The sequence below is a fragment of the Phalacrocorax carbo genome, chromosome 18, assembly GCF_963921805.1.
Source record: "Phalacrocorax carbo chromosome 18, bPhaCar2.1, whole genome shotgun sequence".
In the NCBI taxonomy this organism is placed as follows: Eukaryota; Metazoa; Chordata; class Aves; order Suliformes; family Phalacrocoracidae; genus Phalacrocorax; species Phalacrocorax carbo.
In genome coordinates this window covers 9,567,292-9,590,533 of record NC_087530.1, presented here as the reverse complement: position 1 = coordinate 9,590,533, position 23,242 = coordinate 9,567,292, and the positions used below count along the sequence as shown (strand labels likewise).

The 23,242-nt window shown below is 45.3% G+C and overlaps 1 protein-coding gene across 1 annotated transcript in view; it reads left to right on the top strand.

The window, feature by feature from the left end:
- The first annotated feature begins 6,977 nt into the window (after positions 1-6,977).
- PAPPA (pappalysin 1) overlaps positions 6,978-23,242 on the top strand; it is a 183,823-nt gene continuing 167,558 nt past the window's right edge. The window contains exon 1 of the mRNA XM_009501274.2: positions 6,978-7,816. Within this exon, the coding sequence (XP_009499569.2) occupies positions 7,420-7,816 (397 nt within the window). The 5' untranslated portion in view covers positions 6,978-7,419. The remainder of the gene's footprint in view (positions 7,817-23,242) is intronic.

Below are 23,242 nucleotides of genomic sequence, written 5' to 3'. Positions count from 1 at the left end.
AATCCTGTTAGTACTGGCATTGGAGCAGAAATTTAGTTTAGGAAAAACATTTGGGTACGTTAAACTTTGTTGTAGATGATGCCTGTGAATACCAAAACATGGCCAAAAGATGTTTGAATTTTTGAGATTATTCCTGAGCCATGTATTTCCATCTGTCTGTCTGAGTCCTGCTCCTTGTCTGTCTCCATGCATACGTACGTGCCAGCACCAGACTTTCCTTCTGGCTTTCAGAGCAGTTTCTGCAGCTCCTCTGATATAGTACCACAATGTGCTGACTACACTTTGGGGGAGCTGCGAGTGCAGCAAGCGGATCCTCTTCCCCATCCCCACCCCCTGGAGCCACCTCTCCTCCAGCGGCCGATGCCACCCCCTGCGAGTGAGCCCACCCTGGCGCGTGGGGCCGGGGAGCCGCCCCGCCGCTTCTGCTGTGTTCCTCCTCCAGGACAGCTGATAATGACCTTTCTCTCTTTAATGTTCTAAAAGTGATGTATGGTTAGAGGAAGATGTCAGAGCAGAGCGCTCAAAGACTGATGACCTCCCATGTATCTTCTGAACAGGTACCCAGCTAGCAGAGGCCTCCTACGCCTTGCCAAGGCAGCCCCCCTCCCCGCTCTGCACCCGTGTCACTATTTATCTTGTGGGGAAAACATTAGTAGGTCTAAGAGGATAGTTCAGGCTCCAGAGCTTACCCAGTCCTTGACCTCTGGGCTGAGACTTGCCTGTGGGGCAGTGACTAATTAACAGCGATCCAGTGGTGTGTTTTGTGTTGTGGATATGGGCCTCTTTGGGTGGAACATCTGCTAATGTACCGTATGTTTACAAAGGCAGGGGACCCCTGCGTAATAAGCAAGCCTCCGTCTTTTCTCTTAGACTTGTTTGACTGTCTGGTGCCCTCTGATAAGTCTTTGATTCAGTGAAATAGTCTTTTCTTCTCCCCTGTTGCCCTCCCGATTTGGTCTTGGCTGTTTCGGGAGCCTGACTGTGCATCGTAGAGATGGATTTGAGGTGGCCCCAGCGGATGTCAGGGTGGGCTTGTAACTCTCCCGAGTTACAGAGTGCAGCGAGGCAGCCCAAACAAACTGAATGTGCTCAGGTGTGAGTAAAGCAATGGCCCTGTGCAGTCCTCCTCCTGCAGGTCATAAACCAGCTTCTGGTATTTGCCAATCACTAGGAGATGCAAATGACAAGTTTCCCCTTCGCGGTCAGTTGACTGCTTGTCTTGTTGCCCTTTCCTTCCCAGCCAGGTCCAATTCGCTTTCCCCAGCGTTTGGCCCAACACCAGAAATAGTGGAGGGCACGTAACCTTTGGGTGAGATGGTGTGGGAGCCACATAACACATCTTGTGTTCTGGAAAATCAGGGCATCTCCTTGTGCACCGTGTTGGGTTTTACCTGTTTTTTTCAAGAGCAACATTTGGTATCCCTTCCTCCCGGCCCTGCAGAAATTCCTCATTGGGCAAACAGTGCAGAAGCGACAAAAAGAGTCTTCTGCAGTTCTGGGTTTCAGCAGCCTGGTTTCATGTCAGGATCCTAAATAACTGGGCAAACGGACTTTTAAAATAAACATCATTTTAGTCTCCTTAAATGAGAGGGGGAAGAAAGGCAAAGAGTTTTTGTGTTCTTGTTGGGGTGCAAGAGGGGCAGGGAGCTCCGAGCAGGGCTGTTGCTATAGGGTCGATGCCAGGGGGGCCTCGGGAGGGTACTGGGAGCTCGCTCCTGCCCCAGGCGTGCAGGGGAGCCCCTCGGCCACCCTGGTGGTGTGGGGCTGGCTGGGCATGGTGCTGTGGGCACTTGCTGAGACCCAGGAGGTCCTTCCTTCTCGCCGTATCTTTTGCTTTAGGCTGTGATTTTGCTGCCCCCATCAGTCTGCTGGTTTAGGAACCTGCCTCCTTTGCCTGTGTGGTGCTCTCCCATATCGGGATGAGGCCCTGCAGAAGTGAGAGGTAGAGGCCCTGGCCCCACAGTCGCCCCGTGGGACCCACTGGGGCTGCTCACATAAGCCTTGTGCATCCTCGCGTGTGCGTCTGGGGTCACAGGGACGTGGCCTTGGAGTGGCGACTGGGCCCCACATAGGTGAGGTCCGGTGGTTGTTCTCTTCACGCCCGAGCAAGGATTTCATGTGGGCAGTCCATCCTGAACACCCAGAATTGCAGTATACCGGCCAAATTTAAATGAACCCACTGAATTAATCAGCATTTACCTGGTTTAATTGAAGAGGAAGAATGTGCCCCATTGCTTACATCATCTACAGTGCCTTTTTGCTCCCACCACAATGCTGTAGAGTAGAGATCATTGCACCACCCCCAAGAATGTATTTCAAGAATGTGGTGAAAAAAATACAAAGAATATGTAACTTTTCTGGAAATACGATATTTCATGAGGGAAATTTGAAGGATAAAGTAACCAAATTCCAGGCGAACAGGCATCACTATTGTTAGGAAATACAGCTCTCTGCAGGGCAAAAAAGAGTGGTATGCCAGGTTTAAATAGGAATTTATAGCCACTGACTGCAAATTACCTTATAAAATTACTGATACCTCAATTATCAATTATATATTTAGTCTTGATTGTCATTTATTGCACTCCTTAATTGTTCAGTAAACTTTTCTGGATTAAATGGTATATTTCAAATTGACGTGAAGCTGTTTTATTGATGTAAATTAACATAGCATGTATTTTACATACGGGACAACTGGGGGAACAGCAGTAGAAGGGTCTCTTATCCACTTGTAAAGGCAATGTAGTGCTGGCGTTCTGATTTCTGCTCAAGTCAGTGTAGCTGTATGGAATTACAAGTGTGCAGGCAATAGTTATAAAGGGCTCTTAAAATCAGGGTTGTTAATAGTGTGGCGTGTGACAACAAAGGCAGCACGCAAACCTTTAATCGTTTGTCCTTTTTAAAATAGGAGGAGGAAGGACAGATAGAGAAAGCATTTAAAAAACTGGCAAATTTACACTGAGTCCAAATTAGGTCTTCTGTTAAATCTTTTCCAGGGCTGAACATGTTTGACATTTTTTTGTTGTTGGTTTTTCGGTTATTAGCATTTCTGCGTTTCCTTGTGCTCACGAGGAGCTGCAGCCACGTTCCACCTAACGCAACCTTGTCTCACCGTCTTGACACCAGTCGAGTGGCTCTGTCTCCTAAGAGGTGCTGGACTTCATGGGATTCACAACCCAGAATGCCCAAATCCCTTTTCTTTGAAGCTATTCTCGGCTCTTTGGGTTTCATTCCTCGCTATTCTGTGGAGGCAGCGTGATTCCTATCATACCATTGTTGATTGCATAAAATATTCCTTGAATCCAACACGTCGCATTAAAATCTGGTGTCTGGACCCTGTCTGATTCTGAACAGAGTAGCTGTTGGATTGTGTTTCAGCGATCCTCAACACAAGCCAAGTTGGGAGAGACTTGATTGGGATATCGGTGAGGGGTAAAAACCGTGCAAACCTCTGCTGTGATTGATGGAGTTCTGCACAGTGAGGACAAATATGTACAAATACTTGCCCAAAATAGTAGGGCCTCAATTCAGCTGTAACTGGCAGGCTTTTCAGCTCGACTTTCAAGAAACATTGTTTTTAATTGACCTTCATGTGAGTAATTTGGAGAGCCAACGCTGCTTTTCACAATGAGAGTTTCAAATGGTGGAATCTCCCATCATATCTAAAATTAGGAATCTTACTATATTGTGAGTGATTAAACCTGACCCCCAGGGAGCCAAAAATAACGCTCTGTGACTTCCTTGCCTAATTAACACAGAACAAATGTGAAAATGTGTACATTACAGTAAATTGTGTGCTAATTGGCCTTAGAGAAATATTAAATATGAGGAAGAAATGGGCATATCATTTTGAACGTATTTAAGAGGTTTTGCAGTCTGCTTGCAAATAGGAGGGAAAAAAAGTCAAAATTTGACAAAACCATTATTTGTTATGATTTATTCACTCAGCTCTAGTCTTGAACCTGGGAGTTATTGGCAGCTTCAGCTCAGATTCCTGCTGAGTATTTCTACTTATAATGACTGCATACAGCATGTAGCTCAATGCTATTTTTTTGGCATAATATCTATTTTAATTCTTGTCTCTGTATGTGTATCTAGGGTTTGGTGCTTTTTTCCTTTTTCTTGTGAAAATACCTCTAGATGCAGGATAATATCCTGCTCCCTCTACTTAGGAGAGTACTCCACTCGAGTTCAACAGGAGGATTATTCTCCTTGGGCAGAAACCCCCCTGCCAGAAGGCCCGTACATCACTTAAGTACTGGCTTAAGCAGAGAATAAACGTCCATCTGTGCAGGGTAGAATTTCATCTGTTGTCAGGGAAGTTAGATCTGACCCACAGACTTAAGGAATCCCAGATTTACTCACTATTCCTAAAAATCACATCTCTTCCACTCTCTGTTCTTTATCACTCAGGACTCAAGAGTTTATGTATCACATTTTCTTTATGCTTTTGCTGTCTTAGAAATAAAACTGACTGAACATGAAATTCATGCTCTAGAGGTAAATTCCATCTTTTCATACTTTCTTCTGTCTTCTGTCAGTACAGAAAGCTGAGCTTTGGGCCTGTCCTTTGCAGCAAGAACACCCCAGAATTTGTTACTGGAGTTGCGGCCTGATGCGCTGAAGTGTCATGCTTTGGTCCCAGCGAAGCCCTTTCTTTTGTCGGTGATATTCTAAGAGGTAGAAGGCCAAATAGGTTCCAAATGAAACGGTGCGGTGCCATCCAATTGAAACGCCTCAGTAATTTTCTTTGATGATTTTAGCCAAGTCATAATGTCGCTAAGAAACATTGTGATTTCACAGAATTAGCTTTTTCCACTGGAAAAACGGGAACCCGCGTTATTTAAGTTAAAGAGCCTGCTCTTCCAGACTCGACGTGGGCAAAGTTCCCGGGGACTTTGGGGGAGTTGTCAAGTGGAGAAAGCAGTGTCCCCGGCAGCAAGGCTCTTCCTGGTTTAGCTCTTATTTGAAGTTGAACAGGTTCGCTTTAAATTTCTGAATTTTTGTTTGCTTTGCACTGTCCTCTATGTGCTGAATTAGAATAGTAAAGCGCAGTACTTAAGCTCTGATCTTAAATTGTTTCTGCCGAGCAGGCACGTACACATAAGTGTCTTTTTTGCATCCCTCTGAGTTCTTCAGGACATTTGTGGGAGTTTATACCGTGGTACAGTTTGTTTCCCAGCTAACAATTTCCTCTTGGTTGTTGAGAGCCTTAATTGCTTTGAGGTCTTCTATTAAAAACTTTGTAGATGTTGCCAGTATTTTGTGTCTGTCTTGTAGGTCGAGCTGTTGGGGAGGGAAGGTCTGTACGGTTAGAGAGGGCTGGTCAGCTGGAGTTCCTGCCGACTTCTGGGGGGGCTTCGTGGATATAGCCCAGATCTCTGAAAATGCCAATTGCACGTTCTTCAGTGTTTGCAAATTAAAAACTGAAAAAAACATCTCTCGGAAGCCTTTCAAGCACGCAACAACTCTTTCTCATTGAAAAATTTACTTTCATTAATTCTATCATGTATATTTTAAGTGGGAGTAGTCATAACAAACTCGTACTAACAGGGCGATCTGCAAAAGCGGAACGATTACAGTCCCAGGAAAACTCTCCTGCGTGGTTGCTGCTAAAAGTTTCTAGGAAAGTAAGGTGTGACAGTGGTTAATCTGGAGATGGAAGAAGGGGATGATGTGGGTTACTGGGTTTGTGACTGCATCTGGTGCAGTTTAACTTGGTTCTCCTGGACTACTTCTGAGCGGAATAGCGGCCCGTAGGTTCAGAGTGTGCTACTGCTAAGTCATTTCCACTTATTAAGTACTTGGAAAAATCCTTTTTGTTGCCATCAGGGGGAGCTTTTGAGATCTTTCAAGAGTGAAAAAAAAAATATTAAAAAAAAAAAAAAAGAAAGGAGGAAAAAAAAGAAACGTCCCAGCTCAGAAACAGAGATCTACAAACCAGCAAGCAGCCAGAATCTTACCTGTGGCTACAACTAAGCCAAGGAAACCAGGAGAGCTGAATTCCTTAGACTGAAAAATTAGCAATATTGAGAGAGGATTTTTTGACTCAACCCACCAATAAAATTAATAATTTTTTTTATTATTATTTCAAAAAAACCAGGAGTCTTTGGAGCATTCAAAAGCCAAATCCTGCTCTGTTTGCTACAGCTTCTGGAAGGCAAATGCTCTTCAAAAAGCTTCTCTCCTTTTAGCTCCTGATGATTCGATGGGGACCTTTGATGCAACATTTGGATTAGCTGCACACAACTGCACTGAGGGGGACCACAAAAGGGGGAGCCTGGCTGATTGCATAACTTTAAGAAAATAATAAGAGGAAAAGAAAGAATTAGAAAAAGAGAGAGAGTGAAAAAGAGAGAAAGAAAGAAAGCAAGCAATTAAAAAATATCTGAGACTCAAGTTTCAAGACTCTTTATGTGCTGCAGAGGAGCATAAGGTTTACCAGCAAAGTGCAACGGGGAGTCTGAGAGGAGAAATAGCTTTCTCTTTTGCCAAGAAAAAAAAATAGGAATGTGTGTTTTGGACTGGACTGAGAAAGAAAGCTGGGGAGACTGCAAAAAGGGGGGTGCAGGATTTTTGTCACATTGATCCATTCATCTTGATTGTCTTCTTTAAAAAATAAATAAGAGGGGGGAAAGTGATAGGGGGAAAGAGGGAGAGAGGAAAAGAAGGGGGGAAAGAAAACAGCAAAAGTGTTTGAACCTTTGGAGCTATCTGTTCCTTCAAGCTGATTGATTAGTCATGATCCCTGCAGTTTTAATGGGAATCATTCAATTGGGAAGGTGGAGCACCCTAGAGTAGATTAGCATATTCTTGTTTACTCATCTTCTGAGGGGCTTTTTCTCTTTTCTTTCATTTTGTGGAGAAGAAGGGAGGGGGGGAGGTTGGGGGGAAGGAGGGGGTTGTGGCTTATGTTATAAAGGAGGCCAAAAAAATAAATAGATTAGAGCATCTTTTGGGGGGGAGGGAAATCAGTGGGTCTGAGTCTTGGAGAAAGCTGGGGGGGTTGTTTTGTTTTTTTGTTTTGGGGTGTGTGTGTGTGAGAGTGTGTGTGTGGTTTTTTTAAGAAGAAAAAAATAAAGGGAAGAAAATCCAGCAGAGAAAAGAAGAGAGAGAGGAATTCCAGCTGTGGAGGAATAGAGGAGAAGAAGACAGATAGAGGAGGAAGAACAGAGAAATACATTTCAAGCAAGAAGGAGTTTTGATTTATTTTATTTTTATTTGTTTTAAGGAAAAAAAAATCTATAAGCAGGAAAAAGAAAGAAAGAAAAAGAAAAAAAGAAAAGAAAAAGCAACTGAGAAGGGTTATAAAAAGAGCAAATACCAAGAAGGGTGAACAAGAGAAGAAAGTCAAGGCAAGGAGGAGCCCAAAGCTGGCAGATCGGGAGGATTTGCAGGGGAGAAGGGGGGGGAAGATTGGAAATGCAGCTCTGGAGTTTGCTGCTGCCTCTTGTGCTTCTCTGTACAGCCCTAGCCAGTGGACCCGAATGTGGGATGGACGAGCGCTCCCGCAGGGCAAGAAGGGACACCAGGCACAGCCGCCAGCTCCTCTACACTGCCCCGGGCACCTGTGCCACCAGGTTAGCCCGAGGAAGGCGCTCCACTGCTGGGCTGGAGCCTGGGCATGTCCCCCGCAGGAGGCAACAGCGGGAGGTAAAGGACGAAGAGGAGTCCCTTACCCCGAGCAGGGCGCTCTATTTCAGTGGACAAGGTGATCAGCTGCGGCTGAAGGCAGATATTGAGCTGCCCCGAGATGCCTTCACTTTGCAAGTGTGGCTGAAAGCTGAAGGAGGACAGAGATCTCCGGCTGTCATTGCAGGTAGGTAGTTCGTCGTGCCTGTGGCTGCAGCATCCCTTTTACGTTTCGGCAGCCGGCAGAACAGCCAGCTGTAGGCGTGCGTGTGTGTAGTGGATGTGTGTGTACATTTAACTGTGCGTGTGTGCCTTGCAGCGTACATATGGACGTGAGTGCATGTGTAAACACGCTCGGGTGCGTTTATTATATATATATTCGGTGAAATCCCGGAGCTCGGCAAACTGTCTGAAAGTGTATGCTTGCAGAAAAAGTTATGTAAACTTTTGCATGGGGAAATGGCAGTATCCGGGGTAGGTTCTTTATTTCTGTGTGTACGGATTAAGATGCAGATAGGAGAGGGAGCTCTTACGGTGGGTTTTTACCTAATTTTCAGGTTGGAAAACTGTAAATAGAGCGTTTGAAAGCAGCTTGTATGTATGTATGAAAAGAAATGTATGTGTCTAGTGTGTGGCTGCAAAGAAATGCATATCTAAGGTCCCTATACGATTTCCTTGGGTTTATTAGCTCTTCAGTGTACTTCTCTGTTACCTTTTTAGATGCAATGTTAGCATGTGGTTTCCAAAAAGCTTTAAAGGAACTTTTGGCTATTGTGAAACCTCAAATGAATCGAATGAGTTTATAAAGTTCCCAACCCCTCGACACTCAGCTGGGGCTGGGACTAGCGCTGCAGCTAGAGGATGCATTGAGTGTTTTTGTCTCCCCTTAGAAATGGCAAGTGTAACACAAATGATTGTAAGGTCAAATAGCCCTATAAAATCATTTAGTACTCAAAGCAGCTACCAGTCTAAGCTGTCTGAGCTGAACAATCATGAGGAATATTGCACTTTTCTTATTTAAATTTTATGAGCCCATCATGAATTTGGGTCCTTTTCCCCCGCGCTCGCTCCCTCTCCCCCTCCCTCCCGCCACCTCCCGCCCTCTCCCTGCTTTAGTGATAAAGTGCAGCGAAGTTGTCGTGAAATCGGATACTTTTCCGAGGGTTACAAACCCTTATAAATGTTGCCACATCCATCTTCGCTCTGAAGGAAGTAATAGAAAATGGAAATGCCCCTGGAAAAAAAGAAAACAAGTCAGAAAGAGAAACGGGGGGGGGGGAAGGAAGACATGTTTTACAGTTCTTTTGGCAAGGAGATTCCCTGAAAGTACAAAGTTTCCATGTCCTGGGATGCCTTAAAGAGACAGGGAGGATTTCCCCTTTCCCTTTAGCTGGAGTCACTTCCTACCAGAAGGCAGCGATGCCTGTGCTGGGGGTACCGCGGCTGCCCCGCACCAGCCCCGCGCGCCTCTCGCCGGCCGCCCTCCCTTCGCCGATTTGCTCCATCTCCGCTGCCCCATCCCTGACCCGCGCGACTGTCGTCTCGCAGGGAAGTTGCTTTGTCCTAAGGAAAACAAAAACTAAGATGAACTCAGCAGAGCGTTGCCTTAACTTTCCCCAGTCCCGGCTGCCCTGCTGACTTGTGAGGAGGGGGACGCGGGGTGTGTGTGGCTGCCGGGGCGGGCGGGAGGTGCTGGGCACGGGCTGGTCCCTTTTGCCTTGAGTACGACAGGCAGACGAGTTATTTCATAGCTGAAATAGATTATTACTTGCTTTATTTTCCCTGGCTTTCTCATACTTCGCTCTTCTGGTTCCCAATCCTAACTTAAACCCCAGGGCTCAAAGTGCTTCTCTTTCAAGTTAGGGAAGGCAGAATTTGGGTTTACGCTGATCTCGTCAGTGGCAAAACACGGTCAGTGTATTTTCTAATGTGCTTAACCCAACACCTAAGACCCCATGTCTGTCTTTGGTGCAAGTATCTCCGATTCATACAACAGGGAACCTAGACGAACACACACAAAGATCATTTGTAGTAAGATACTTTAATTGGATGGGGGAAGTTGGGTTGTTGCCTGTATAAAACACTTGACCCATTTTATGCATGGAAATAACATTCCACTGTGAAAAATGAAAAGAAATGCCCCAGTTTAGCACCGTAGAGGTTGCAGCTCAGCTCAGGAGGGCTTTGTGATTTTTATTTTATTTTGAAGCTCCGCCTCCCCCCCCCCCCCCCACGCACTCTTGAAGAGGAGCCAGGTTTGGCTCTGTGTGTAAACACCTGGAAGAAGTCCAAGAGGAACTCACTCGGAGTACCCTCTGCACACCACAGCCTCCCAGACCTGCAGCAAGCTTAGGGAGAGATTACGCTTCCCTCAGTGAGGAAGTCAAGGGTTCTGGCTGCCAAAACTCTTGGCTTTCTCATTTTCACTGTTTTGGGATGTGACAGACGCAGAAGCCCTGTTCTGCCATTGAAGCTGCATCTGTAGGACCCCACTGAAATCAAGGGGACAGGGACTGGGTCAGATTTGCTGACAGTGGCAGAAGTGAGTTTCTCCCCATCTTCCAACCCAGTTGTGAAGTGGGAGACTGTGTGATTGTACGGATCTGAGGGAGAGGGCAGGACTGACTGGAAGACAACTCTTTTTCGGAGTCCTGCTTGTATCTTCATCTACTTTCTGCTTTCTGCCTCTGTTGACTGCTCCCCTTCCACCCTGCCTTGCTGGCATATAAGTAGTCTCTGCAAGTCATACAGGAGCCACATGTGTGCCTATAGGGGAAGCCTGGTGTGTCTGTTGAAAATCTCATGTAGGACCCGAGTTGTTATCAGCTTCTACGCCTGAGCCCTGATATAACGGATCTCTTCTGCTAATCCAGGCTACAGGAGTTTCTGTTTCTGTCTGGAGCCAAGTCTCCTTACGTCACCCTCTGCTGCAGTATTCAATTTGTTTTCGTAAATGGCTAATTTTACAGGGCTGTTAAGAGGCTTCGTCATTGTGCCGGGCCATGCCCTGTCTCTGATGATAGGCAGTCCTTGGTGCCAGGCTCTGCCAATTTTCACGCTGGTTGGCAGTGATGTTATTGCTGCCCTGTTTGACTTCACTGATATCTCTTCTGGCGTTTGTCAGGGAAAGCTGTTGGGAAACTAGAAGCCTGACCCATTGGTCTGCGTTATGCAAAAGCTCAGAGGCTTTTTCGGAGCTGGGCTCTGCTTCGTTTGCGCGGCTCCCGCCGTGCGGCTCTCCAGCCGAGGCAGCTCGCAGCTCGTGCATACTTCCCTCCTTCCCCGGGCCATACAGTTCTTGGACGAACGCTCCTTGGATGTGCGTACCTACCACACAGCACAGTAGATCCCTCTTACATATACACACATGTGCACGTGGTATTAATCACGCAAGTTTGTACACTTTCCCCTGTAGAGTCTTTGAATGCATCTCTAGTTGTGAAGGAAGGAGTTAAGGTCCAGACTGTAGTCAAGTTAGGTAATACACATGCCATGCAAAATAAGACGCTTCAAAGCACCGTTGACCTTGCTTCTGTTGTCATCAAAGATATTTCAGTTCTACTGTGGAAATGCAACTCCATCCTAAGAAACAGGATCCTCCCGAGTCCCTGTCAGGGTGTTTTCTGGTGTATGGCTCAGGAGCGGGGTAGCTCATGTTTTCACAGGAATGAGATGTTGACTCTTTACTGGCTGGGAGCTGCGAGGAGCAGGATGAATGATCGGCAGCGGGAGCTGGAGTAAGAAGGCGTGCCTGCTCTGAAGAGTGAAAGTTGTTTGTGTTTTGGTTTGGTTTTTTTTTCCCTTCCCGGTTTCATTCTCCTCTGTCTCTCTATTCCTCTGCCTGCCAACAGAGAGCATGATCCCAACTTAATAAAGCTTCATATGTAAGGGAGTGCCTATGTTTTCCCAACTTCAGTCCTTGATGAACATAAAACTGCAGCAGAATCCAAAGGGAAAGAAATGCCAAAATCAGCACAGTGGAGCTCACTTAAAGCCACAGCTCTTGCATGTAAGAGACTGAGAAACATCTGTGTTGGGGTCCAATAATTGGGCAATTATAAGACATGTAATTGACACTGCGTAGGTCTGTTCCCTCCACAGGGTTTAAGAATGTATGTTTAATTTGGGGGGTTAATTTGGTTTCCTTCGGAAGTTTTGGAGTTTGATATTGATTTAATACACTTCAGGTAGAATCGGCGAGCTGGGTCCTGTCTCCAGAGCTGATCCTTGTTGCAGGTGTGGTGGGAACTTGAGGGCATTGTCAACAGAGAGTTACTCTGAGTTTCACTGGCGTTAAAATAACGGGTAGATAGATAATGCAGCATTTGCTCATCTTCAACAGCCTCTGGTCTTTTAATTGAATGAATTTTCTTGTTTTGATCTGTAATGAAGTACTAGAATTAAGGACTATAGAGTAAGTCAAACGTAAAGCTTGTAGTTCTGTTGTTTAATTAGCGCTGGCATGTGCGGGTCCTGGGGTGATGGGCATGATGGGCGGAATGGAGTAACGGCTGGACCCAAGGGACCAGATGCTCCGTCGGGGCGACAAGCCTCCCGTACACCGTTGCTGAAGGCTGCAGGTAGCTGTGTGGTTTTGGCTTCCCTGCAGACGGGTTCAAATGCTTAGCCACTTCATGACTATGGGTCTGGATAAAGCTTGACTAATAAGCCACTGAAAAAATATGGTAAAGCTTGTCATTTACTAAATATTTGTATTTGAACAGCACATTTCCTTCAGCCTGCAGAAGCCGGGACAGGAGTCAGAAACTGGAAAAGAAAAAGGATTTTTCTTTCCATAATATTTCCAATTTTAACCAGTCTTGTTCTTTTGACCAGCTACACACCACACTCAGAACAGGACGGTTAGAAGTTGGTAGGGTTTTTATTTTTCTTACAGCACTTACTCTGCATTACTTAGGCTGCTCTAATTAATAAAACGGTAATAAAAGAAAGAGGGAAAATTGACTCTGTGTGTGTGAAGGATGATAAATTTAGATTCCTAAATGATGCATGGCTGTCTCCAGTAGGCACGGAGATGTGTCCCAGGCTGAGCTTGCCTCTCCAAGCTTCATTTCGGCCTGATTTATTTCAAGCCAGCCTGTTTCAGTTAGAAAAAACTTGCACGAGGCAGAAAGCGAGCTGAGGGAATGGTGTCTGGAGGGAGAGCGGGAGCGGGGCTCTCCTCGGGGATTCGTGGAGACGTCTGGAGAAGCGCAGAGCAGAGCGGCAGCAGGCGGGCCTCGACGGTGAGGGCGAGAAGCAGCCCTTGGAGAGCCTTCGCACGCTAAGCCATCGCAGAAAGACAGACCTGGTCGGTGATTCAGATGCCTGAAAGTTACTGCGTCAGGTTGAAGCTGCTCTCTGGGTCCCCGTGTCGCCTCCCCGCACAGCAGCTGGCGAGCGTTGCAGATGGCCGAGGGGATCCCGCGGCACGGCCGCGCCGAGCAGAGGCAGAGGTGCCCAACATCAGCCCCAGCCACACGTGGCGTAGTGAGGGGTGCGCTTAAATCCCAAATCCCAGAGGTCTCACTGAACACTGCAGCGATGCGAGGGGCAACGGTGGCTCCCTGGGGACCCTAACCCAGACCCTCCCATGAAGGTAGGTGCCACTCATGAAAAATGGGACAGGTCCCCGCTTTCAGAGCGGGCCCAGGAGTTTGCTGGTGCTTCTCCATGAGCTTCATGTGGTCATTAGCCTTTGCCAAGGGCGGGAGAGATCCTTGGCTGGGTGTGTTGAACAGCAAAGAGCCGAACCGCTGGCGGGCACCTCCCTGGTCACTGGGGCCCGACCCCGGTTAAACGCAGCAGGGGCACGTCAGCTGGGCAGAGCAGGGATTTTTGGTGGAGAAATGCCTTCTTCAGCACCTGGGTCTGGCTCTGTCAGGAGGTAGGTGCCAGGCTCCTCAGGTCTGTCACAAGAGAGGTGCAGCCACGATGCCTGCCTGAGCAGCTTTAACACAAAAATACTGCCGGACCAATGAGTTTTAGCTACTCGCAAGACCACGGGATTAACTGAGTGCTTTCACCTTGGATTTCCATTGCTCATGCTGGCCTGAGCCAGAGAAAGGAGCCAAAATATAGTGGCTTTTTTCAAAAAGACATATTGAAAAAACAAAAATAAACCCTTCCATGACTGGGGTCAGCTGAAATGTTCCCGTATAATAGTTTTGCTTCCAATTTTAGCCGTTGTTTTTTCAGCTCCTCTTTTCTTTTCTCTGATAGAAATTATAGGAGCAGAAGCAGAGAAGGGACCACCTGGGTTGCCAAATTCAGTCCCCTGCAGTGTCAGGGATATAACAGCAGATAATTAGTCCAAACAATCACAGAGTATCCACTTTGTAGGTTCTGATATAGCACAGGCCACAGAAAGTTTCCCAGTGCCGTACTATAAACGAAAGATCTTTAGCTAAGACCAAGAGTCACCACTATAATATAAGACAGGAAAAGAGGAGGACAGATTGACATCATCTTAAGTACCTAAAATCCAAAGCATTGGTTTAGAAAAGTGTCAAGTATGAGAAAGGAAAACATCTTCTGGTAAATGGTATCAGCTTTCTTCTTTCCAGAAAGTTAAAAAAGAATCAGGTGTTTTGACAGTTATGAAACTTCTATTGAAATTTTAAGTTAGAATATTTGCCAAAACTGATCCTTTCCCACAGATAGTCTGTTTTGATTAATTTCCCTTTTTCCTGAGAAAAATATTTTATCAAACATTTCCCACCCTTCTCTGATCTTAGTCTGTGTGGCAGTTCCTGCATCCCGTCATAGTAAGAATGAACGCGTTCGCTTTACTGCATTTTTACTTCTTCAAATCTTATACTCCAGATTATTCTGAAAATACGTCCGAAAACTCTTGTTTGATCAAAACCCTCTACATTTTTCTTTCAACTTCACCAGCTAGTCTAATATCAGCATCATCTTCATTTAACCTCCTCTCTCAATACTACCAGATTTTTCATCTAATACTGTCTTTATGTGATCAGTAGATATTATCTTTCTATTGCAAATATGCAAAATATATTGGACTTTTCTCTTTCCTAGCTGCTGGGCGCTTGCTTCGTGCATTGTTCTGGACACAGAACAATTGGCTGTGCTGTCCTTGTTGTTTGTTTATTTGCCCAAAAATGAGACTTCTGAAAATGAAGGTGTACCTTCCTTCTGACCTTACACTTCCATTGCTCTATGGACGTTTCCCTGCCCTGGGGTAGCTGACATCTGGATGTGATCCTTAGTTTTATTTTAGCTTTCTGTGGAGTTGAAATGCTTGATTGTCCTTCTGCTAATTTCTGCCTGTCTCTACGTTTCTTTTCATTTTCTCTGGTGTGAGCAAGCATGCACATGCACACACAATTTCCAAAGCACCTTTGATTTTTTTCCCAGATCAATAGCGCATTTAAACTCCAGTGATCAAGGAAGAGCAGCTTGTTTATTTCCCTACATATTCTGACACAAGCGGCAGATCTTGTCAACTGCTTTGATTTGATCTTAGTGCCTCTTGTAAAGTTTACTGTCCCCAAAGCCATCCATGAAGTTGGAGTTCTCTTACTCTCAACACGAGCAGAGCAGAACTCAAAAAGGTGAACAGGAGTGAGCGTCTTCTCCCAGAATTTTACTTTCTGCTATCCTTGTTCATAGTGATCAGAACAATTTGCTTGGTTGAGGACTGTTCAATGTCCATAAGGTTGCCACTACCAAGGAAGGGTGCAGGATGTATCACAGGTAAAACTATGAACAGCTATAAATGCAAGTCAGATTATGCCTTGGTGAGAATGGGGCTGGATTCACGATGTTAGATTTACGCAGGCAGCATGGATTTCATCCTAAACCTGCGCAAGATCATGAAAAGATACCATTGACCTTGGCTGACTTTGCCTTAGGCTCTGATTTCAGTTGGTCTTCTACATCCCTCCTCTACAGCCTGGACCCTTCCAAGGTCCTTGCTTTTACATCCTTTATTTTGGTGTCCTTTCCTGCTTCGGATACAAGAGAAGAAAAATTTTGAAGCCCTAGCATCAGAGAAATTGGCCAGGGGAAGGGGACATGTTTATTTTAGTTGTTTTTGCTATACTCCAAATCCCACTTTGGCTCCTGTCTCTTTCAACCTTTCTCTTCCTTTTTTTTTTTTTAAGCATTATAAAGAGCACTTATTCAAAACACAACACTCTGTCCGGTTTTCTGTTTTGCTGGATGATGTAATTGTGTAACTTTCCCGTCCAATCTCTCCACCCTCTCTTATCACCATCATAGTCTCAGTTCTTTCTCTCCTATCTGGTGTCCTTGATTCCCCTGTCTTTCCCTTCTTCCTGCTCCGCACAGTTGCTGGTTTCCTCCTCCCTAGCAAGCGCGTGCCGGGGGTAACCCTGTGCTCTCTGTAGTTCTCATCTTCTCTTGCTGCGGGACGGTGGTGTCCCCTCCTCGCGGCCCAGGGGTGGCCGCCAGGTTGGTGGCTTCAGCCAACTCGTGCTGGGAGTGCTGTGGGAGCAGAGGGTAAGCAGGCTGTGTGTTCGTGTGCTTCGTCAGGCATACGCTCATGCATATTTTCCAGGAATTATTGATATTGTTCTGTTTAATATCCATCCTAGTGGTACACAAACAAGGAGCGAGCTGTTGTTCTCACAAAGAGGGAGTGAGGGTGAAGTGAAACTGAGAAGCATCTGGAATTGGCCTGGTGAAGCAGCATCTGAGAGATATGATACCAGCTCATGAAAGCCAAAGAATTGCTGTGTTAGAGAAGAAAACCTCTCTGTTCTTTGCTGATTAACTCCTGGGGTCTGGTAGGCTTTCCTTGAGTCTTCCTTCTGAGTGATACTTAGGGCTTTTTTATCTCTTCTCCTTTCTCCCCTCTGCTGTGTTTTTCCTCCTTTTCTTTATCTAATTTATTGTCTATTTGCTTTAAATCACTTTCCCATATGGATTTCTCTCCTCTGACCCATCTTCCCCTCCCTCATCTGATTCCCAGGAGTCTTATGTCGTCATGGAACTGGGAGAAGAGCAGCCCTGTTCCCGACACCGAGCATCAGCTGCAGGCTTCTTTCCTCCTTCGTTTTCTTTCTTGCCTGTTGTTAGTGTTGGAAGCATATTCAGAAAGATCATCCATTGGATTGAGGAAAGAGATCGTATCACCATTATTTTGTTTGTTTTATTTAAGACAGAGAAAGAAATGGAAAGGAAAGGCCTTCACTGTTACCAGTGTTACTTAGTTTTGAACGTAGGAGTTTTTTTTTTCTCCTGTTCCAATGTATCCTGGTACGGTTATTTTCCTTTATCATTGCAGCAAGATTGCGGTTTTGTAGTCCTGATAACTGCCTCAAAACATCCTGCTGATGATGGTGATAAGTTTCTCAGGCATGAGAGAACATTGCCCTTAAAATCAGGGAAACTGAGGAACAGAGGGATGCTCTGATTTGTCCAAGATTTGGCAGTGTGTTGGTGACAGAGCTAGAAGCAGATCCCAGCAGGCTCGGCCTTCTGTTAAACCCTTTTTATTTTCTTTTAGGGGCAATGATAGTTATTTCTCAGCCTGGGTTGTTCTCCACGTGAAGTCAACACACCCGAATTCTTGTAGAATGTTTCCTTGTAGCTGCTGGTGGTTCCTCGCCGGGTAATTGTTGCTCTGAGCTGGTGGTGGTTATGAAGTCTTTCCCCTGGTGTCACGCTGCTGAAAGCACTGGCAACATGGGGGGCGGGTGAAGAAGGCAGCTGGCGTTTGTGATGTGAGCTCTTAGGAGATGGCAGCAAATCAGATGGTCTTGAATTAATATCTCTGACCCAGACATGCTGGTGATGTTTGAATCAGCATGAACTATTGCATTTCTCAAATGGAACTGCATACGCGGCCCATAATGGGAGAGAAAAGCAAATATCACCGAAGCCCCTCAGTTCAGAGTGCTCTTATTTAAATTGGAATACTCTGATATTTTTGTTACATCTGCACATTGATTAATATATTGACTTGCTGAAGCAGCTTGTAAAGTACGTAATTTGTAACTGCCAAGCATGTTCCTAGGAAATGCTGAAAATCTGTCTCTGCATATATCAGGTTATTAATTAAGGGCAAAAAGAACTCATTTACCCCATAGTTAAATACCGACCAGGTGAGTGGTTGCAGAAGGGGCTTTGCACACAGCGTGTTGGTCCCCCAGACTGTTCTGAGGAGGGGTCATCATCTAGCGCACGCTCTCATGGCTAAACAACCGGTGTTCCTGTCGGGAGCGTCAGCAGGGAGGCTGTATGTCATACAATCCACGCTATTTTGTTCCGAATTCAGCAGCATCTGTGCTTGTACAGACTGAGGTGCTAAGGCTGAAATCTGGAGCTTGCATTACTACTGTCTTACATTGCATCTGTCTTGTGGATAAACAGAGCAGCCTCTCTGAGGTCAAAACAGCACCTTTCACCAGTGATAATTTAATGGGTATTATTTTCAGCGTAAAGTAGACAAGAATTGGAAGCCTCCTGTGCTGTAGCTCATGAATGGAGATGTTCAGGGAGAAAAGGAGTACTCGGAGAAAAAGCAAATGTTAACTAAATGCATTACGCACACGATTTTGAAACATGTACTTGGCAGAGGGAAGGGTGAGCAGTGCAAGCCAGATTCTGCTGTTGAACACACCAATGTAAACCTAGAGTAACTCCTTTGGAGAGGAAATTAGGGGGGCTGCTCCAGACCGATGAACATGTAGAATTTGAGGCAGAGGCAGAGTGCATGCAATGGGGAGAATGAACAAGCTGAGAAGTGGATGTCATGGAGAACAACCTCCAACCACCGTCACCGCTGTCGATGGTTTAATTTGGGTGTGTAATGGTTATGGTGATGCAGTGGGAAACATTTGTACAATGTGGGGTTGTTTTTACTTTTTGGAGCATTTTCTGCATATACCTATCGTAATCCCTCTAGACTGTGAAATTAGGCCATATACTGTTTTTACAGTGAGCCCTTTGTGTTTCCGGCAACAAACACTTCTGAACTCTGCTCTCCAGTCTCGCGGCCCTACACTCCTTCACCCCCTCCCATACTGTCCCATCTCCAGCAATAATATCCCCTCCTTTGTTTATAAACAAACACCCTCAGAGGAAGTTCACAGGAAGAAAAGTTAGTTAATGAAAATCAACCGTGCACTCAGGTCCAGGCTGTGGGTTGGAGCCAGCAGGGTTGCTGGATGTTTCCTACTCTGCATCTGCTTGTAGGAGTTTCTTTGATGAGATGTTTGCCTGTCTGTCTAACCATGCGACTTTCTCTTCTTTTCCCTTCATCACGGAAAATATGAAAAAAGAGGGAGTAAAATTATAGTCTCAATTTGCTTTAAAATCAGCGTGGGCAGTATTCGGGAACCCCAAACAGGGAGGCTAGCTTCAATGAACTTGTAGAATTTCTTCTTCATAAATCCACTGATTCTGTCTTGGTTTTTTGTGTTTTTGTTTTTTTTTTTTTTTTAAAAACACTGAAATTTAGATTCTGGCTCCTGGCAAAACTGTTCTTAAGTTGGGCAAAGGCTGTAAAAGGACTAAAATAGCCCAAAGGAAAATTGTCCTACTGTAGTCTGACCAAGAGGCTGATACATCTGGCGTTGCACCTCACTCTCACAGAACCACCAGCTTGAGGAGATAGGAGTGAGCAGCACCCATGGTGGTAGATAACATGGGACTGCGTAGTCACCATGAGCTCTGGAGCAAGGGGCAGACAGGCGTGGTAATAGTATTGTCAGCTGGAAAACATAAAGTACTTTACCTTGCTGCAGAGGTCCCCCAAAGCCCTTACAGCACAGGGGGAACCCAAGAAAAAAGTCCATTTCCTTGTGACTGTTCCTGAGTTGTGCCTTTAGTACTGCACCTTGGTGGTCTCTGGTAGCAGGTAGAGGAATTACGTGTTTGTTTCCTTCCAGGAGACACTGGAATCCCCTAAAAAGCTGTTCTGGCTTCTCAAAATGCATGGGAAAATCATCAGCTAAAGAAATGCTCTGGGCATGAGGGGGGCAGCTCTGATCAGGGCTGTGGTTCCTCATGGGTGCGGAGGTTTGGTATCAGTGCAGTGCTCATGTCACCGTCCCAGGCTCCCCTCTTCCATGAGCAGTGTCTTTGGAAATTGGGAATAAGGGAGTTTTTACAGATACAATAGATGCGAAAGTTGTGGCCTCACTTCCAGTTCTAAGAGCCATGAAGTTACGTATGTATTACGAAAGGTCTGCGGTGCTGGCAGAATCTCCGTACCTTAAAATGTGATGGTTTAAAATAGTCTTTATCTGTTGTTTTATGTTGAAAGAGCAGTTTCTGTTACTGTACAAATATTTTCTGCCATGTAATTAATAGCCTTACCTGTGAGAATATTCCAGTGTGGTCTCTCCACCTCCCACCCCAACGGGGGGGAGGGCAATCAGAAATGAGCATTTCATAGTGCAGCACTGACAAAGTTTATCAGTTGTTGCACAATCCCTTTGCCTGTGAACAGATTACATAAAGATCCGAGTGGGGTGGTGGTGGAAATGGACCTGATTTATACTGGTGAGCTTCCTCCAAGAATTCCAGGGTAACTATCAACAGTTTCTCCTAGGAGGAAAGTTGAACGATTCATTCTTGCCCTTTGAAGAGCTCTGAATTAATGAAGAACAGAGCATCTTCTTCTCTTTGCGCTGGGAAAGACTGGAATTCCCCAAAGTCCTTTTGCTAGAAATGGTTTAATCAAACAGACTGTTTACATTCTATGTCTCACCAAAGGCAGTGCTCAAACAAGGGTGGTCTTCAGCTTTGTGCTATAATACTAGGGGTTTATTTTATTTTAAACATCAGCATACCACTAGTTTTACTGGGAGATGGCTGTATCCAAACACCTGCAGGCTCCATGGAACAAGCCAGAGAGGGACGCAACAGCAGCTGCATCTCTCAGAGGCAAAATGATACTGTGAGGGTCTGAGTTTCTTCTCCGAAGGTTCCTGCAGGGTTGGGATTTGGCAGCAAAGGTGGGCCGGGAGCACTTGCACTTGTGGACGAAGACACCTTGGAAGAGTGGCAGGAGGCTGAGCACTGGACCAAACTCCTCCCTCTGCCTCAAGCACTGAGGGCAGAGGCAGCGAAGCAAGGGCCTTTCTGTCCCAGCCACATGGTTTTTGTCTCACACTGTGAAGGCCAAACTGTTTTGGTGAACAATGTCTGTGCTCTGATACTTAAGGCACTAAATGAAATAGGAGCCATGTATTTCATGAGGGAGACGGAAGAAGGAAATGAGATTAAGATAGCTCTTCCTACCATCACCCATCTCTCCCCTCCCCTCCCTCAGGATGAACATCTCTTGCACCTATATTAAGAAACTAACACATTATTGCACATCTGTACGTCTGAAATTGTCCATAAACCTTGAGTCAGGATCTAAACTTGTGTTCAGATGCATTTAAAAAAAAAACCAAAAAAATATTTTGGTATCTTCTGGAAGTGATGTATTTCCGCTCCCCACGCGCGGGATCTTCTGTGCATCATTGAGGAGGATGCACGTAAGTAGGCAACGTGGCCAACATTCTTCCAAACCCAAGAAATCCAACCAGCTGTTCAGCGGGGATGTTATTTATTGAGAACTGTCAATGTGTTCAACACATGGTATCCTTTGCACTGATGAACTCGCAGCCTGGCTTTTATGGGGTTTCTCTGACACTTGTCAAACACCGGTGACAGGGCAAGCTTGACAAGGCACACATTTTTGTGTGAAAATTATTATAGAAGGGCATTGCAACAAGATATTCTGCAAGGAAAGGAGAGACAGAGACTAGTTGGCAGAGAAGAAAACAGAGGCAGTTGCAAAGAGTAGAGGTTTCTTTTTGGCTGGTGGTTTTGGGAAGAGAACAGAGATTTCCTTGAGCGATAAATTAGATGCTTTGGGAGAAAGAAAGGGTGTTTGTTTCAGCAGTGATGAAATTGCTGTGTGAGAGAGAATCAGGCTCCTTCTGCTAATTCAAGCTGCTTGTTTTGTCGCATAGTAGTTGGAGGTGGACAGTTTGCTCTGGGGTTTTAGTTGCTCCTTTGCAATTGCTCTGAGGTGTCTTCAGCTCTGTCCTTCCCACCTGTGAAGGTGGAATAATGGTTCTCAGCAGCCCTCAGAGGGATGCTGCTTGTAAGGATGAGGTAATATCATCAGTGCAGCGCTTTGATCATGTGTGATGCTGTAAATGGCAAATGCCACTCCATTGTACCAAAAAGAAGAAATGCCTAGCCAAGAATTCCCGTTGGCCAGGGTCGCGCTAGGTCCCTGCAGCGCCCTGCTGCTATAAAGAGAAGGCTGAGAATGCCAAAGAGACAAAAAGACAGAGGCATATCTTGCCAATCTCCTACTTATCTATTTGTCCCATCTTTTTTCCCTTGACTTGTGTAAGCTCGTATTCGTGAGTATCACAGGTATTTATTTTCCCCTACTGAAAAACAGAGCTGTTGCCTGAACAGTGTGACTCTGGCCACATTCCCTCCTATTCAGCACAATGCAATCTTGGCTCTTTACTAGTTAATATTTTCTGTCAACAACCTGCAAGAAAACATAAAATCAGCGCTGATAAAATTTGCAGATGTTGCAGAGTTCAGGGAGTGGTAAACAATGACCAAAACAGGACTCTCATTTGGGTGTTTTCAAAAACTGAGAACATGCAAACAGTATGCATTAGACTAAAGCCAAATGTGAAGTCATACATACAGAAAGACGGGCGGCAGGTCATACATAAAGGATGGGTGGTGGGGGAGGGGTCTTTCACCTGGAAGCTAAATGTGGAGGAGTAACTGCCTCTTGGAATAGATAAAGCACGTAAATGTGAGCTGCCAGTGGGATGCTGTGGCCAAAGGTTTGGAGTCATCGTTGGCTGTGTAAACAAGGAAGCGTTGAGCAGGACTGGGGAGGTTGTGTTATCCTTGTACTGACACTGGAGTAGCTGCCGCTGAAGGACTTTGTCCAGTTCTGGTGTCCGCAGTTTAAGAGGAATGTTGTACGAAAGAGGAGTTAGAGAAAAAACATTAACAATGACAATAATTATATGATTTGTAACAAGTCTGGAAGTATTTGACTCAAGAAGATTAAGAGGTGACTTGATCATTATCTTTAAGTATATGTTTGAGGAATATTAATCTGATAATTTGAGGTTGGAAATCTAATTGTAGACAATATGAGTAAATCTAATGGATGCACACGGAGACTAAGCAACTTCAGAACAGAGAGAAAAGGCCGTGTTTTAGCCCTGAGAGTAGTCAATCCTTGAAAAACCTTTCTGAGTAAAATGGTGGACTGTTTCCATAACTTTCAAATGAAATGTCAGTGTTTTTCCAACTTACAAGTTCTTTAAAGAGGAGTTAATTCAGTCCTCAGATGTATTGTGCCTGAGTGCTTCTAATGTCAGATTGTTCTGGGTTTTTCAGCTATTACTACAAAAGTTATTGAAGCCAACAGTAAAGCACAGGTAGCACTAGGACGCTAATTTCAAATCCTTTAATTTTCCAGTATTTCTGTGGATTCTCCTTGGCACTGGTAGGATATTTCTAATCACCATAATATTTCCAGCTCTTTGTAGGGTCTCCTGGGTATCAGTACAATTGAATTGTCAGGCTCAGTTTCATGTGTTAATCTTGTTTAGATTTTGTCACCTTTAACTGG